This window comes from Phytophthora infestans, genomic scaffold (assembly GCF_000142945.1).
Source record: "Phytophthora infestans T30-4 supercont1.2 genomic scaffold, whole genome shotgun sequence".
In the NCBI taxonomy this organism is placed as follows: Eukaryota; Oomycota; class Peronosporomycetes; order Peronosporales; family Peronosporaceae; genus Phytophthora; species Phytophthora infestans.
Window position 1 is genome coordinate 3,157,826 of NW_003303757.1, and position 16,095 is coordinate 3,173,920.

Here is a 16,095-nt window from a genome sequence, read left to right on the forward strand (position 1 = left end):
ATGGAACTTTGATGACGGCAGGAATGGTTGGGGTCAGTCATCGTCGCTGGAAATGGGGGTGGAGATCGATGTTGGCGGTGGACAATTACGAGGAGTGGTGCTAAAAAGCGGAGACCACAAGCTCGCCTTTGTGGACTCACCAGAATTGCACGCGTATATCGGCGCTGACAAGCGCGACCACCTCGTCTTCCGAATGAGATTTCTTGGTCAGTGTGATCTCGCTATGGTATCATTACAGCGATCTCCATCCGAGCCAACTGTCTGGCTCGATGCCGACCGGAGAGTGATGAATGACCCGATTCGAATCCCTTTCAAGTTGCATTCAGTACTCGAGCAGGACGATTTGTACTTCATTCCTATCTGGAAACACGTCACAGGGGTCCTCCGTCGAGTACGCTTTTACCCGTGCGTCTCGCGCAATACTATCACCGGACATAGTTTCTCAATTGACTGGATAGCTTTCACCAAAGCGCCCGTAGTGACCAAGGTCCGTGGCTGTATCGACAAATATTTTGACGACGACGACGAAGTCACTGGAGTAAGCGGTAGTGACAAAGCAGCACACCTCAATTGCACGGAAACAGAACGCTGGACCAACGGGTTTCATCCTTCCGTAGCAGCAAAGTGTTTGCCAATGACGCTACCTCGAGCATCTACATACAATTGCGCGCGCGAAGGTGGTGAGCTGGTATCCATCAGCGGAAAACATTTTGGCACAGCTGATGCAGTCGTTTCTATTGACGGGGTCGAATGCTTGGACGTTGTTCATGTCGTTCCAGAGGTGGAATTGCAGTGTCGCTTGCCACCAGCAGCGTCCAACTGGTTGAAAAATCCAACATACCCATCTGTAGTCCGTGTTCATAACGGACGGTTGCTGCGGTTATTTGATGAGATCCCGTTGCTGTCGTACGCAGCGCCAGTAAGCTCGCCCCCGGAGCCAATAATCTCCAACGTGGCATCTCACGCCATCGACGTTAACTGGAATGCGCCTACTGATGTGTGGGAAAGCATGACTGTCACAGGTTATCGTGTAGCCTGGAAGCGCTGCGCAGATGATTCGTTTTCTCTTGATCAGTCTGTTGTGGTAGGCAACGTAACATCCACCACACTCATCGAGCTTGAAAGTTCCACGAGTTACCAGGCGAAGGTAACACCGCTAACTGAGAACCAGTGGCGATGGTCGAAAGAGTGGAGGGATCTTGACTTGTATGGCCGGCGTCAAATTCTACCTAATGCTGTGCTTGGCTTCGACTCCCCACTCTCGTCTTGTGTTCAAACGCTTCGACAAGGTAAAAAAAAGTCACTAAACCCCTTGTAGTATTCATGCGCCACCGTCACATTCTGACGTATAATATTCTCGGGAACAGATTTCGTCTTCCCTCAGTTCAACGCCCGACTCCTGACAAATCTCAGTGCTCTTCCCGAAGCCATTGCTCTGCGTACGGCTCCGACACTTGGTCCCACTGGTGAGGTAGGTGATCAAGGACACTTCGGACTGCACTTGAACGGCGATGCTCACGTGAGTTTGGCTACGTTGTTCGCATTTGCATAATGATACACTGACGAGAGTTTTGAGCAGGTTCAGAACTGCAACGCCTCAGTTTCGTGCTGTGACAATTTTGACACTTCAGCTCCACGCGGATCGAGTGGAGCCATTGCAGAGTGTTCGTACGTGTGCTTCAAAAGCGAGATCCGCAGCGCTATTTCCACGAATGGATTAACTCTTCGCTCGTTGCCCTCAAACGCAATGACCGATGTGCCTGTTCCAGCGAAGCAAGTGTATGTCTTCGACAAGTCAACTCTACACCAACCAGTTGATGCTGCGCCAATAACAGCCGCATGCGGGACTGTACTGAGAATCACTGCTTCGCAATCCTTTCTCACAGGCGCAGCTTGGTATCCTCGACAGATGAACGTCCGGGAAGGCTTCACCACCAGTTTCTCGTTTCGAGTGACTAATCCATCAACGATATGCCGAGTAATGGACAAAGTTCACACAAACTGCCGGTTGCGTGGGGGTGACGGCTTTGCTTTCGTTATACATAATGACGTGCAGCAAGAGCTTGCACTGGGTTCTGGGGGCATGTCACTTGGCTATGGCGGTCTTCGAAATGCACTTGTCATCGAGTTTGATACGTGGTTCAACCCCGAATTGCTTGATGTCTACGAGAACCACATCAGCGTACACGTCAGTGGAAATGAAGGAGTTGTGCTGCCCAATCACACTCACTCACTCGGTGCTACGAGCAATATTCCGGACTTGACGGAAGACATACACGCAGTGCGGATCACGTACAACCCCAATCTTGACGAAAGCATGTAAGTCATTTCCGTTCCGTCGCGGTAGACAGCCTTTAAATATCTGACGTGTGGTTGCGCAGGCTCTTCGATGAACCTTTTACGGCCACCACATTAGCTGGTAACTTCTTCTCCACAAGTGCCTGGCGATCTGGTGTCGGGCTTCTTTCAGTTTATCTGGACGACATGAACACTCCTGTGTTGACAGTGCCGCTACGAATCGAGAACACCCTAGAACTCTTCCACGGTCGAGCATGGGTTGGCTTTACTGGTGCAACGGGAGCAAACGCATGGCAAACACTCGATATCCTGTCTTGGGACTTTGACTCCTTGCGCCATAACATCACTAAACACTGCGCAAGTTGAAGTCGGATAGTTTGTCGTCTTGTCCGGCAACCTGACGGCAAAACCTTCAGCACTGACTGACAAGCAGTAAAAAGAGATCAACTGAAAGACACACAGTTTTTGTTCGACATGCACTTGCGTGTATTCTCACACTCTTCTTGGTATTCTCGCTGTCCTGCTCTTCACTCGGTGCGTGCGTAGGCCTCTTGCTTGCTCACGAATCTAATAAGTATTTGGTTCCGACTGCAAGAGCCAAAACAGAGAACGAAGCGACAATTAGCGTCGTCCTAACGGCATTCCAATCCAACCGTGATCGGGGATAATAGTCCCCCTCGCAGCAGTCAGTCCTCTCCTGACGCTGCTTTAGTACGAGATGCCGTTGTCACGAAGCAGCTTCTCCAGCTCCGCAATTCGTGCATTTGCACTGTCCAATTCGGTCTTAAGCTTGCCTTCGGGCGTGTTGTCGTTCTTACTGCCGCCGCGTGCGAAACGAGCCACACGAGCCGCAATGCCGGCACCGACGCTGTTCGCCTTGGATGCAGAGCGAGAGCGCTTACCATCGTTGGTAATCTTGCCCTGCATCTCCGGACGGAGAGACATCTGCACTGGCGAATTATCAGCACCACCCAGCCAGTCATCGGCAGTCATCGAGGGAATGCCGGCGTACGTGTCAGGGAAAATATCGTCCTGGAAAGCGTCCGATTTGCGAGGCACGAACACGTGCAGTGGCTCAATAGCATTCGACGTCAGCTTCAGCAGACGCGCAGACTCGCACTTCATGATATCGCACCCACGCTTGGGGATCATAGCCATACCCTTCGCAGAAGTCGTCGAGCGGTACTCGCTGATAGGGAAGGCGAATGGCTCACCTTCCGACATCTCGTAGTAGCGGATGTTACCGTCACCTTTACCACACAGGTACAGGAGGTTTGTGTCGGGGTCGTAGAATGGCATGATGACACCTGCGGCCTGGTCAATGTCCACCTTCTTGAGCTCCTTGTCGAGGTTACGCGGGTCCCAGACCTTAAACTGACGCTGACTCTGACGTGTAAAGCCCACCGTGACGAACGTCTCCTTGTTGCCGAGGAAGTTCATCTTGACGCTCTTGGTGCCCATGTGGGCATTTTCTTTCTGGGCGGCGATCTGGCCGGAACGAGCGTCGTAGAGACGCACGACCTTGTCCTTGCAGGTGGTGGCAAGCAGACTACCGGTCCAGCTCCAAGCCAAGTCCTGAATCAGGTTCTCTCCATGGTCTTCCAGCTTGACGATCTCCGAACCCTTCTCAATATCCCACAACCGCACGGAAAAGTCGGACGACGTACTGGCCAGCACATTGTTAGCCGTAGGGTGGAACTTGATGAGCGTCACCTTGCGGCCATGGCCAGCCAAGTCCACGAGGGGATCCACGCAGGTCTCGGCCAAACCGCCCTCGGGAATGCCCCAGATCTTGATAGTGGTGTCGTCTGAGGCTGAGGCGATTAGGTGTTCGTGGAACGGGTTAAAGTCGAAATCCAAGATGGCGCCACGGTGGCCTGAGATGAGCGGAAAATCCGGATCAAATTTGCCCACCTTGTCGTAGGGAACTACAGCCATGGCGCCACCACCTGCCTGGATGGACACGGCGAAGAACTTGGTGTTACCCTTGATATAGTTCTGCTCACCCGTCGCCGTTGCCAGCCGCACATTCGTGTAGCAGGACTCAAACTTGGCCGGCTCGATGTACACGTGACGGAACTTGCTCTGGCGCACGAAGTGGCTCATCGTACCAGGCTCTAGTAGTTGAGTAGGACTAGCAGCAAGCAAGCAGCAGTATTAGCGTCGGAAAATAGCAATGGAATCAAATGGCAATTATAGAATCAGGGTCGCCGTCTTCCTTGTCCGCATCGCCAACCGCCACTTAGGGTGTCGGATTATTATCCATTGGAGGTGGATACGGCGCGGACGTGCGAGAATTCCACGCAGAAGTAGACGAACGATGCAGCTCCGATGGATTCAAAGGTGTCTGCACTGCGTGGAAACCGTTGACGGATACGCGTAACTTCACTCACCTCTGGGTGTCTTTCTTGAATATGCACAGCGGGGGGAGCTCAGGAACCCTACCACACGAGATAGAGTACCGTGGAAAACTAAGGGACAGAATAACACGACACTAGTGATTTGCTGTTGTTGGCTTGCGACGAGGCCATGTCAGTAAAGTGGAGGGCAACACGTTTCATTTAAAGACAATCCGTACAGTATTTAATACTGACTACCGTATTAAAGTAGCAGAGATGCTATTTTACAAAAGTAAGGAGTTACCATGATTCAGTAAGAAAGTACTGTTTTGTATCCCAAGCTGATTGGCATTTCCAAAATACAGTAGATTAGTGTTAGGTACAAGCGAACTTATCCGATTAGATGGCTTGTTATTTTAAATTTAAGAGAGTGGTTGCTGTTCCAGCCTTGGAACCACTTGGTCACGAAAACATGCTACCCTAAAACCGTCAAATAAGGCCAATATGCTGAGTTTTGCATCCGAACATGTATACTGTGCAGTCAGTCGGTCAGGAATACAGTGTAGAAGCAAAACTGACAGGTGCACTTGCACGAACGCATTTTGCCAGGACTCTCAGAAGCAATGGCCAGCGTTGCTGGTAGAAGAAAGCGAGCAGACACAGCGGGTGTCGACAGCTCAAGTGGCGGCGGAGATATCTCAGCAAACACGAATAAAGATTCGTCGCTCGAAGTGGAGTCTGCTTCGTCGCCAGTGTTGGTAGCCTCTCCTCCTTCTCGTAGTACTGGACCAGCCTTGGAAAAGCTCCAGTTTGATTCGTGGGATGAATCCCATGCTTTTGTGCGTGAGTATGAAGCCCAGACCTACCAGGCACTGCCTAAACTGCGATACGAACTACAAGTGTTTCAAATTTTCTAACCATTGCCACTTAGCTGTTTCGAACAAGAGCAATTAAAATTGTGAAAGCCCGTGATGGCAAAATCAAGAATTTACCTTCGCACATTCCACATCCTTTCAAGCAGTATTCAAAGTGTACTCATGCAGGAAAATGCAAGTACAGGGGCCAAGGAAAAAGGTTGCGTCAAGAATGCCGTCGGATAGAGTGTCCTGTACAGTTTGGTGTGGCTTATTCTTTTAAAACTTGGGAGCCAATAATTCGATTCCAGAATATTTATTCTGGAATCGATTACAGACTACCACTTGACGCTATACAGACTCGTTTCATCTGAATATTTTCCTGTACGTAGATAAATACGCGCGTGAGACTGATTAGTCAAGACACTGAAAAGTGGACAGTGTGTGTAACAAAATCAATACTCGAACACAATCACGATCTCAATGTGAAGTTGTTTAACTACTATACCAAGATGCGCCTAGCACTTCCAGCCGAAGTGGTCGAGACAGTGGATGTTTTACAACAGGCTGGTGCGAAAAAGAAGACTATTCACCAGTTCATTCTGGAGAGCTCGAACTGCTTGCCAACAAGTCGAGATGTCCACAACCTGGTCCGTACCAGGGAACCCGAAAAAATAATATGCATAAAAATGAATCCTAATTTTTTAATTTAATTATTAATTCTTACCCCTCAATTCATTTTTGAATTTATTACAATTCATTCATAAATTGCTAAGGTACATGCCAACAAAGTCCACAGGGTCGCTTGCTACCAGCCATTTACAATACAGGCTGCCGGCCACGTCCAAACCTACCAAACATCCATTCAGAATTCAATCTACAGTCTTCTGGGCACCCCTCTACCGCTACAGTGCCCTCTCTGCCCATCATGGTCCTAACGAGCAGCCAAATTTGCTCAATGCTCTTCACTGAGGTTGGTGACGGCTTCTACAACTGCACGACCTGCGGCAAGCAGTACAAGAAGGGCAACGGCTACACGAATCTACTAAACCACCTACGACGCAGCCACGAGGACTATGAGCAAGAAGCCCAAGAAGCTGCGCGCCGCCAGAATTCCCTAAACCTTTGCCTAGTCAGCCAACGTACGCGGGATCTACACCGTTGGCTCGATTGGGTGATTTGTGAGCGCCTCCCGTTTGCATTTGTGGAGCGAAGGCTCACCCGGCTGAATGTGGCACTTTCTACCGTGTCAGAGGACACGCTACTCCGCTATATAGTAATGCTGTTCGAGGTAGTTGAGGGCCGTGTAGCCAGTGAGCTACCCGAATCATTTGGTCTCGTATTGGACGGCTGGACAAGCAGCAACCGTCACTACGTTGCAATCTTTGCGGTATTTGACAGTGCACCCGGTAATACCGGTAAAACCGGTAGCAGCGCGGCCAGTGAGTACTACGAGGACTTAGAGTGCTTATCTCGTCGCTTCGTGCTGCTAGCTTTCTCGCCCGTAGAGACGGAGGAAGATCTTAGCGCACAGAGCCAGTACGACCTAATCGCTGATACGCTGTCGCGATACGACAAGCCCTGGAGCGCAGTGAAGTTCATGGTCGGCGATAACTGCTCCGTTAACCAGTACATTGGCCGGAAGGAGGGTGCTATACCGCTAATCGGATGCGCTAGCCACCGCTTTAATTTAGCGGTCAAGGACTTCCTCAAGAACGAAGACGAGTTGATAACCAAGGTCCATACCTTGATGTCCAAGCTGCGTACGATCAAAGGTAGAGCCATTCTTCGCCGCGTCTCCCATCTGTTTCCACTGCTGAGGAACGACACCAGATGGTCGAGCACGTACGAGATGGTAGAGCGCTACGCCAAACTCCAGCCGGCAATTGTTCAGCTGGGCCTCAATGTCCTCGTGAAGCATGATGTGCAACCTCTCCTACTACGGCGTGCGGAGCACGAGCGCGTCAAGGCGCTTCTTAAAGATTTAGCAGCTTTTGAAGCCGTTACCAAGGAGCTGCAGAAGTCTACGCTAACTTTGTCCGCTTCGCGACGTCTTTTTGACCAGGTTGTGAAGAAATACCCAGCCCTACAGCCTCGGCTGTCAACAACGGCATCTATAGTGAAAAATTCCAATTTAGAGCAAGGTCTAGTCAAGTTACAGCGTGGGGAGGCGCTAAACGTCGCGGAAAAATTAGCCTGCGCTGAATTTAGGTCCCCTGATCTCGAACGGTCGTCTTCAAGAGTCGCCGAGGAGTGCTCTATTGTGAGAGCAGCGTTCAAGAAGCGCAAGGTCGTGAAGCGCTCGCACTACGTTGACGTCGCGTACATCCCGCCAACGTCTAACGAGTGTGAGCGCTTCTTCTCTCTTGCTAAGCTGGTGCTGTCTGATCTACGGAAGCGAATGTCTCCAGCCAGGCTTGAGATGATAATGTTTCTGAACTACAATCGCGACTTGTGGGACCTGAGTGCGGTGGACAAGGTACGCTCGAGTATGGGCCGGAATAATGCAAATAATTGAATTATTAATTTTCTCAGCTCACATCGATGTATTAATCTTAGTATTGCATTTTCGGGTTCCCTGGTCCGTACGCTGAAAAACGACAAGTTTGGGAGCACTACGCGGGTGGAACGACTCAAGATCTGGATGAAGGGCTTCAGTGAGCAGCCAGGGAACATTGCGCGGATTCTTACAGACATGGAGAGCGGCAAGGTAAGAGGACCGTGTACAACGTTTTTTATTTGTCTGACTGTCTGTAAATTATTTATTTATTCAATAAGTAGCAACTTGTACAACAATACAGACGTCACACGTGCGTGAAACATTCTCTCGGTTTCCAGAAGTACTTTTGGTTGATGCAACACACGGGACGAACCAGTCAAAGTACATTTTTTTCTTTTATGGCTTACGACGTCTGAAAAGGGTCAGCTCGCTCAGCATTCTTTAAATAAGAACGAAAGATCTGAAACACTACAAGCAGCAATTGACGAATTCAAGGAAAACAATCTGGAGTGGACTAAAATTCAAAGTGTTTTCGTTGATAAGGATTTTGCGGGAATTTGGGTATTGAAGTCCTCACTTCTGGAAGTTTCGGTTTTACTTTGTCAATTTCACGCTATCAAGTATCTTGTAGAGGAACTTGCGAGTGGAGTTTACTGGTTTAGTGTGTACCAGAAGGAACAATTACGCAATTGCATTCGCCTCATGGCGTACACTACGTAAATTTGAAAAGTATCGGCACTACATGAAGCACATGATTGAGCTCGGCTGTGGTAAACGCAGCTATGAATACCAGAGCCCGAGCTCTTTGAGATACACTGGTGGTGTTCTTGATGAAGGACCGCGAATCTTCCGAATGAATTTCTTGAGCAAAGTAGCTACATCATCGATCCATTATCTGTCCAATCAAACGCTCAAGAATGGGTTCATCCGTCTGAAGCCTATTAAAAAAAAACTGGGATACCTGTAAGGAAACGTGGTGCTCCTACACACGGCAGAACGCTGTTACACCTGGTAACAACACCAACAGCCGATTAGAGGCGTCGTGGAAACAGATAAAAGATGTTGTGAGCAGTAGTATGGGTCTTGACGAGTGCGTAGTAGCTATCATGCTCTATCAAGCTCGAGCCAAACAGTTTTTGAATGGACAAAATAACAAGTTATCTGTCGTTCACCATACGGAATACGATGACGAGATGACAGTGATTGCAAATTTGGTTAGTCGACATGCCTGTGAGCTGATATACGAACAGTATAGTTACGTTCAGCTTCGCGCTTCCTACAGCTACTACGAAGCATTCCCAGGTATAATATTTATCAATAGCAATACGGAAGAAGATGAATCGCTGGATGAACCGATTGTCGAGTATACAATTCAAAAGCAACTGTGAACAAAGGTATCAGAATGACGCGTATGGATTCTACTCAACTTAAATATGAGTTTAGCATCCGTCCAAAATATCTTGACCAGGTCTGAAACGTACGAAGCAGCTAAATCTCTGCAGCAATTTCAAGTCAACGTTTTTGGGCTGAAGACTAAGTTGAAGCCACCGAAAGCTCACACAATTTCGAGCTTACCTGTTTCCAAGCTTTTAATCGAATTAGATCAGCTCCACCGCGTTTTACCCATGAATTATCTCTCGAAATGTGACGCTAAAGTGTCTGCTTCGCAACGTAAGTTTGTTGGGGTGGCTATAAAAGATGCAGCAGTTGAAGTAACTGGAGCTGGCGTTTTCAGTACACCTACGCTCGTGTTAATGAAGAAGTGGCATCGAGCGATGAAAGCAGTGTCAAGGATCGACAAAACTAAAGCGTGGACACAGTGTGTCGACTCGGTACGACCTTATTTTTTCACATTGGATATTCATTGTGTTAGTATACTAATTTGTTGTGATATAAATACATGCTTTGGATCTCGCTGCTAGAGGTTGTATCGGTGATGATACAATGCGAAAAATTATTCGGTGGATTCAAACGTTACACTAGTTGATCCATCACACATGGGCGTCGTTCTCAATGGGGGGATCACGGTCAATACCGATAACTCTGCTTTTTGCGCGCAAATAGCAGTGAGGTGGTCCTCATTCCGGTCAACTGCAACGGAAACCATTGGTGCAGCTTCATGATACGGTCTTCATCACGGGAAGTACACATCTACGACCCAATGAGCTCAAAGTACGTCACATTTGTTGGAGCTGCTGCGCAAAAGTTGATACATATTCGCCGGAAAACAGCGGAGGAGCCATCTTACTGCGCTTACATTTACAGCTCCGATGTTGGAGTACAATACGACAGTTCCAGTTGTGGTATCTACGTGCTTTTGAGCTTCGAGCACTTTACTGGTGCACCTCAGCTCGGACGAGTCGACAAAAAATGCTGCAATATCTTCGATACCGGTACCTACGATGTGCTACGGCTAGAAATGGAGGGGGGCATATAAAAACCTTTACAATACATTTGTCACCTGTTTGAAAGCTCGAGGCATCACACAAAGGACCTGCACGAATTGGCGCCCGTGTTTACTAAAGTCAAGAGTGATTTAGATTGTCTAATAAGTACTACATTCGCTAACAATGCTAAAGTTAATGTGTACGTCGTTTATCCGGATATGTATACCATGTTAATATTAATACCAGCGGTTTAAGCTTGCTCTTTTAATCTGGAACGAGACTGGACCAGTCTGGATCTAGTCTGGAACAGTCTGGATCATTAGTCTCGTCTTATATGAGCGAGGTTGGAACAGCAACTAATTTAAACAGCTTTGAAAAGCTTCGATCTCAGCTCGACCTCAACCTCTTGCTTCAAAAGCCAAATTATTTAGTAGAAGTTGATTTGAGCCCCGGTCATGATTAATATTCAAAACTAGGATTCGAGCTGGGGAGAATAGCAGGCGCTGAGCCTGGAGCTGAAAAGCTGACCTTGATAGCCAAAACCAGCTAGAGAGTCGGTATTGGAAAAAGGTTGCTCGTCTCGGGTTCAATACGGAAATCCTTGCGATACCGCTGGTGTGATGTACTATGTACTACTATTATCCGAGTTGACACCGCCCTCTCTGTGCCTGGTGCCTGTGCATTGAGTGGTATCTGCTAAGTTTTTGATACAAGCAGTTATTGTTAAATTACAATCAACCCACTTAATCAAGGTAATCAATAACGCTAGCTTATTTTAAGAAAAAATAACAAACTATGGAGGGCTTACGACGCTCCCGTTCAGGAAGCTCTGAAAGTGAGCTATCGACCCCCCCAGCCGAGCAAAAAGAAGAAAAAAGTCAAGCACTGAAGCTCTTGTCGAGTTTCTCGACAGCAAGGCAGATAGAAGCACGGATCGCCTACTGCAGTAGTACCTTTTAAGAGTTTGTGGTCACTCAGCACAAAACGACCGGGTTATGATACTCGATAAGTTCGATGTGCGAACTTAGTAATTTGGCGACCGTAGTTGATTTTTTCTACTGGCCTCCGGGACAATCCAGTACTTTTCTACTGTATTATGGTATTTCATCTACGAAAGTAACGTCATAGTTTAAATGCTTTAAGCAAAAAAATGATTTCATCTCGAGCGATTTGCAAGCGAACAGTAATGTTTGATGCAAGTCTTGAGTCGTGGGTGGCAACCCGTGGCGTACGCAAGCAAAGTGAACAACAATGCGGAGATGAACTACTCTATTACGGAGTTGGAGTGTTTGGCCGTAGTGTGGGCGGTCAACCATACCTTTATGGGCGGACCTTCACTATCATGATGAACCACGCGGCACTGAGATGGCTTATGACGCGGCCAAACCTGGCGGGGCGGCTACATCGCTGGTCGCCGACCCTGCAGAAGTACCAGTTTGAGATCTAGTACAGACCTGGAGCGACGAGCGTGGTCGCAGACGCTCTGTATCGGGCCCCAACGGTAGTGATGGCGGTAACGGGACGCTCGGGACGCAACGGACGACGGGAACAAGGAACAACGCAACAGACAGTCGCGGAACCACCCGGCGACGCGAGCGCAACGACGCAGGAGGACGGTAAGACCGAAAATGATGACCCAGGGGTGGCTACAGTAGCACATGAGGCCACGGACGGGTTGGGTGGACACGAGACGAGAGAGGCCGAAACTGCAAAATCACCGGTTGCGACGGCCCGTGGCGGAAGTGTGACCGGCGTGCCGCGGCTGCCGGTAACGCGACCACTGACACGGAGCTCCAAGCGAGGGCTTGAAGCAGATGCAGCAATGGTCCGATGGTCACCACACGACGCGTGGATGATGTCGTGTGCAGCATCTATCAGGATACGTTCGGACTGTAGCACGACAAAGCCGTGGGTGAGCGTTTAAGATAGACACAGGGATGGTGGTGACATGGACACCGGAGGGTTTAAAAGCGACAGTCGGCGTCGCACAGAACGTAAGCGCGACGGTGGACATCGAGTGAAGTGGGATGGACCGGTCGTGGCGGCAGCAGAGGGTGATGCGATGACCGGTACGACAGTGCCGCGACCACCGATGGTAACTATGGACGGCGACCGATGCGAGCGAACATGCTCTACGTCAACATCGACAAGTGCGTCTTTGCGTCACCAGAGATCAAGGTTGTCGGTTGCTTCGTCAGCAACGTGGGCGTTCGGGCTGACCTGGACAATGTCCAGGCATTGTCCTGGTCGTTGGCCATGCATGGCCAACGACCAAATCCCCAGAAGGATCTTCGAAAGTGGTTGGGATTGAACAACTACCTTCACAAGTACAGCGCAGGGTACGCGGACCTCGCTAAGCCCTTGTCGGGCCTCCTTCAGAAGGACGCCGACTGGCTCTGGGAGCAAGAGCCCCAGGAGGCCTTTGACAGCATTAAGGCCAGTTCTCAAGAGGCTCCTGTCCTGGCTCTGCCGGACGAGGCGAAGCCGTTCAGCGTCGTCTGCGATGCCTCCGACTATGCCATCAGCTGTGCATTGCTGCAGGCCGACACGGCTGGACACGAACGAGTCATCTCGTTCCAGTCCAGGCAGCTCAAAGCCGCCGAACAGAGCTACCCCTGCCACGGCAAGGAGCTCCTGGTAATGAAGTACGCCCTCGTGAAGTTTCGGGTTCATCTTCTGGGCTCACGGCCCTTTGTGATCTACACAGACCACGCATCCTTTAAGACGGCGACGAATTCACCTCACTTTTCCCAACGGATGTGTCCTTCGTCGCGGAGTACAACTTTCGCGTTGAGTACAAGCCGGGCAAGCTCAACGTGCTTACGGATGCCCTCTCTCGGCGTCCAGCCTAAGAGTTGGCTCACGTCACACGGGTAGCAACAGATCTATATAATTGAATACGCGTGGCGTATCGGGACGATGAGGCTGTCACGCCTATCGTCAAATTCCTAGCAGCAAGAACGAACGCGAAGTCCGACTGGCTTTCGTCGCGACAGCGTTCCCGGCTCCACCGATATGAGTTGATAAAATGGTCTCCTCTATTACCGGGTGGGGCCTAGTGAACCTCGACGGGTGGTCGTATCCAACGACGAGGATCTGAGGTTCGACATCCTCGCGGAGGCGCACGACGCGCCCTCCAGCGGCCCCTTGGGTCGCGAGAAGACCTTCCTGTCGGTCTCTCAGGCCTTCTGGTGGACCCACATGTACAAGTGGGACGCACGGTACGTGAAGACATGTGAAACATATCAGCGGGTTAAACCCGCAGGACACGCTTCGGCTCCGCTGCAGAGCCTGCCCGTTCCGACAAACTGCTGGAAGTCGATCAGTGAGTCTTGACTTCATCTTTGGGCTTCCCGCCGACGGGCATGGCAACACCGGGATTTTGGTGTTCGTGTGTCGGCTGAGCAAGATGGTACATCTTGCTCCAGTACCCGTTACCGTCACAGGCGAACAAACCGCAAGGTTGTTCGTCGATGGCGTGTTCCGCTATCACGGTCTCCCAGAGACGATTGTCTCGGACTGAGACCCGCGGTTCACGGCTGCGTTTTGGAAAACTCTTTTTCTTTACTGAGAACTCGTCTGCTGATATCCACTGCGGATTATCCACGGACAGACGGCCAGACTGAGCGCGTCAATCGAGTGCTCGAGGACACTATGCGCAGTGTGTGCGCGGAAGCACCAGGTACGTGGTCGACGCAGCTTCCAGTTGTTGCGTTTGCGCTCAACAACGCAGTGCACGCGTCCTCGGGGCTCGCGTTGTTCTACTTGAACGGCTTTCGTCACCCCAGAGTGTCTCTCATTCTTCAAGAAGATACTGACTCCTCTATTCTAAGTGGGGGAGAGGATCGGAAAGCTCTTTCCTCCTAGGCCTCGGATGTGAGATCAGTTTCGCTGCGGATACAAGTGGAATCCTTTGTGAATACGAAGCTGAGCGTTGTCAGCAGGTCCGTGATGCCATGGCAGCGGTTCAGGACAGACAGAAGGAGTACTCAGACAAACATGGAAGACGAAACTTAAGTGTATTTAAGGTGGGTGTGAGGTGTTGGAAATCCCACGTGAACTCTAGCTACAGATGTAGTTAGGATGTTCCCACAACAATACGTCTACTAGGATAGTAAACGATCGTTCGGGCGGACCTGAAGACCCCAGTTCTGCCCTTGCACCGGGACAAACTGGACCTTGTAAACTACTTATATAGGCCAACCAGTAAAATAAGAACACGCTACTAGCACGAGCAAAGCTAGCAGGTGTTTTGAATCCTCGTGGTCCCAACAGCGGAAGGGTACCAGGCACGGGTAAGCCTTTTACGAGATCACCGAGTGTTCAACACTCGGCTGGAAGAAATAAAAGGGAGGCAATTCAAGCACTCCCAGTCGTGCAAATAGGCAACAATAAGCCGTCACGTAAAACCTCCCGATAATAATCGGCCAATACACAAAGTCTCTTGGCCTTGCCGGATGAACCCTCGCTACAGAGCTTCGAGTTCACCGACAGGCATAACACACTCAAACAAGCTTGACGTGACGCTTACCTTGAAGCCGGACGTCGCTCTGTGTGCTTGAGTGGAAATTCTGTTCTGTATTTAAGCTTACCCTTTCGGGTCTATTCCTAATAAGAAGTCCTAATCAAGTATACAAATATCAAGTGAACAATGATCCGTTATGGATCTTCTTGCATGCCAAGCGTCGTCTGCACTGTCGCATGAGCATCTTTAACGGTCCGCGCCCTGTCCCAGACGGTGAACGTGTCTTCCAAAGGTCGCTGAGTATTCCGCGAACTCATCCCAACCGCCACTGAGGGTTCGTACCGTAGATGGTCCGCTGAATGCGAATCCGGCCAGTCCATTATTAATAATAAGGACAGCCTGGATTCAGTGACATAGGGCCGTATCCGATACTTGTTGAAAAGGTGACGCCGTCGAGTCCCTTGCACCTTGGCGTCTCCGTACATCACCCGACCGAGGGCTCGTCGCTTGAACAACTTGGGCGGTGTCACGTCTTTGTCGACGGGTGATAATCCGCAACCACGGAGAAATCACTACACCACAACTGCCCCTGTCGCAATAGAAGCCACGGTACTGGTGCCCGTTGTGACATTTCTTCATTCTTCAATTCACCATCTCGCCACCGTATGTCCAAGCGTCTGAATCGAGCCGTGTCCGACGCTTTTCAGCGTCTCAATCCTCGTAGACGTCGCGAACGTGAGCAGCTGGAGGTACGTCAGCTCATCCTTCTCTTGAATCATCGGCACCTTGCTCATCATCTCGCATTAATCGACTTGTCTCTCAGGAGGGCAAGGCCGAGGGCTCGAACGTCTCTCAGTCTGCTACACTTCCTCCGACAGCGGCGTCATCAACTGGTCCTTCGGCGCTTCCTGCCCCAGACTCTTCACTCCCCGCGGTAGCTCCTGCAGCACTCCCCGTCGTCGCTGAATCCGCGGGGATGGCTCCTGCTGCTCCTCCTGCCCCAGCAGGTGGTCCACCACCACTCACCGAAGATTCGCTGCGCGCCATGCTGGCTGAAAGTACGGAGGCATCGGTCGATCACATGATGACCTCGATAATCCCGTACTTGACTGCAATGGCTCGTCACCAAGTGCAGCTCAGCGCTGCGCCTCCTCTCCACGGCGATATGCACACTCAGTGTCGTCTCGAGACTGCTGTTGGTTTTCGATGACGTACTTCGAGGCGAAACTACATGTTACTGACCCGCTGTCGG

The 16,095-nt window shown here is 50.3% G+C and overlaps 2 protein-coding genes across 2 annotated transcripts; one reads left to right on the forward strand and one right to left on the reverse strand.

Annotated features, from left to right (window-relative positions):
- Positions 1-52: 52 nt before the first annotated feature.
- Positions 53-2,664, forward strand: PITG_01598 (uncharacterized protein; the record flags this gene model as incomplete). The annotated part of the gene is made up of 4 exons (XM_002908187.1): positions 53-1,289; positions 1,368-1,519; positions 1,580-2,319; positions 2,382-2,664. The coding sequence occupies 4 exons, from the start codon at positions 53-55 to the stop codon at positions 2,662-2,664; spliced, it is 2,412 nt and encodes an 803-aa protein (XP_002908233.1).
- Positions 2,665-2,747: 83 nt separating this feature from the next.
- PITG_01599 (coronin-like protein, putative) lies at positions 2,748-4,699 on the reverse strand (the record flags this gene model as incomplete). Its single annotated transcript, XM_002908188.1, has 2 exons — positions 2,748-4,432; positions 4,692-4,699. The coding sequence occupies one exon, from the start codon at positions 4,402-4,404 to the stop codon at positions 3,007-3,009; it is 1,398 nt and encodes a 465-aa protein (XP_002908234.1).
- Between the last annotated feature and the right edge of the window lie 11,396 nt (positions 4,700-16,095).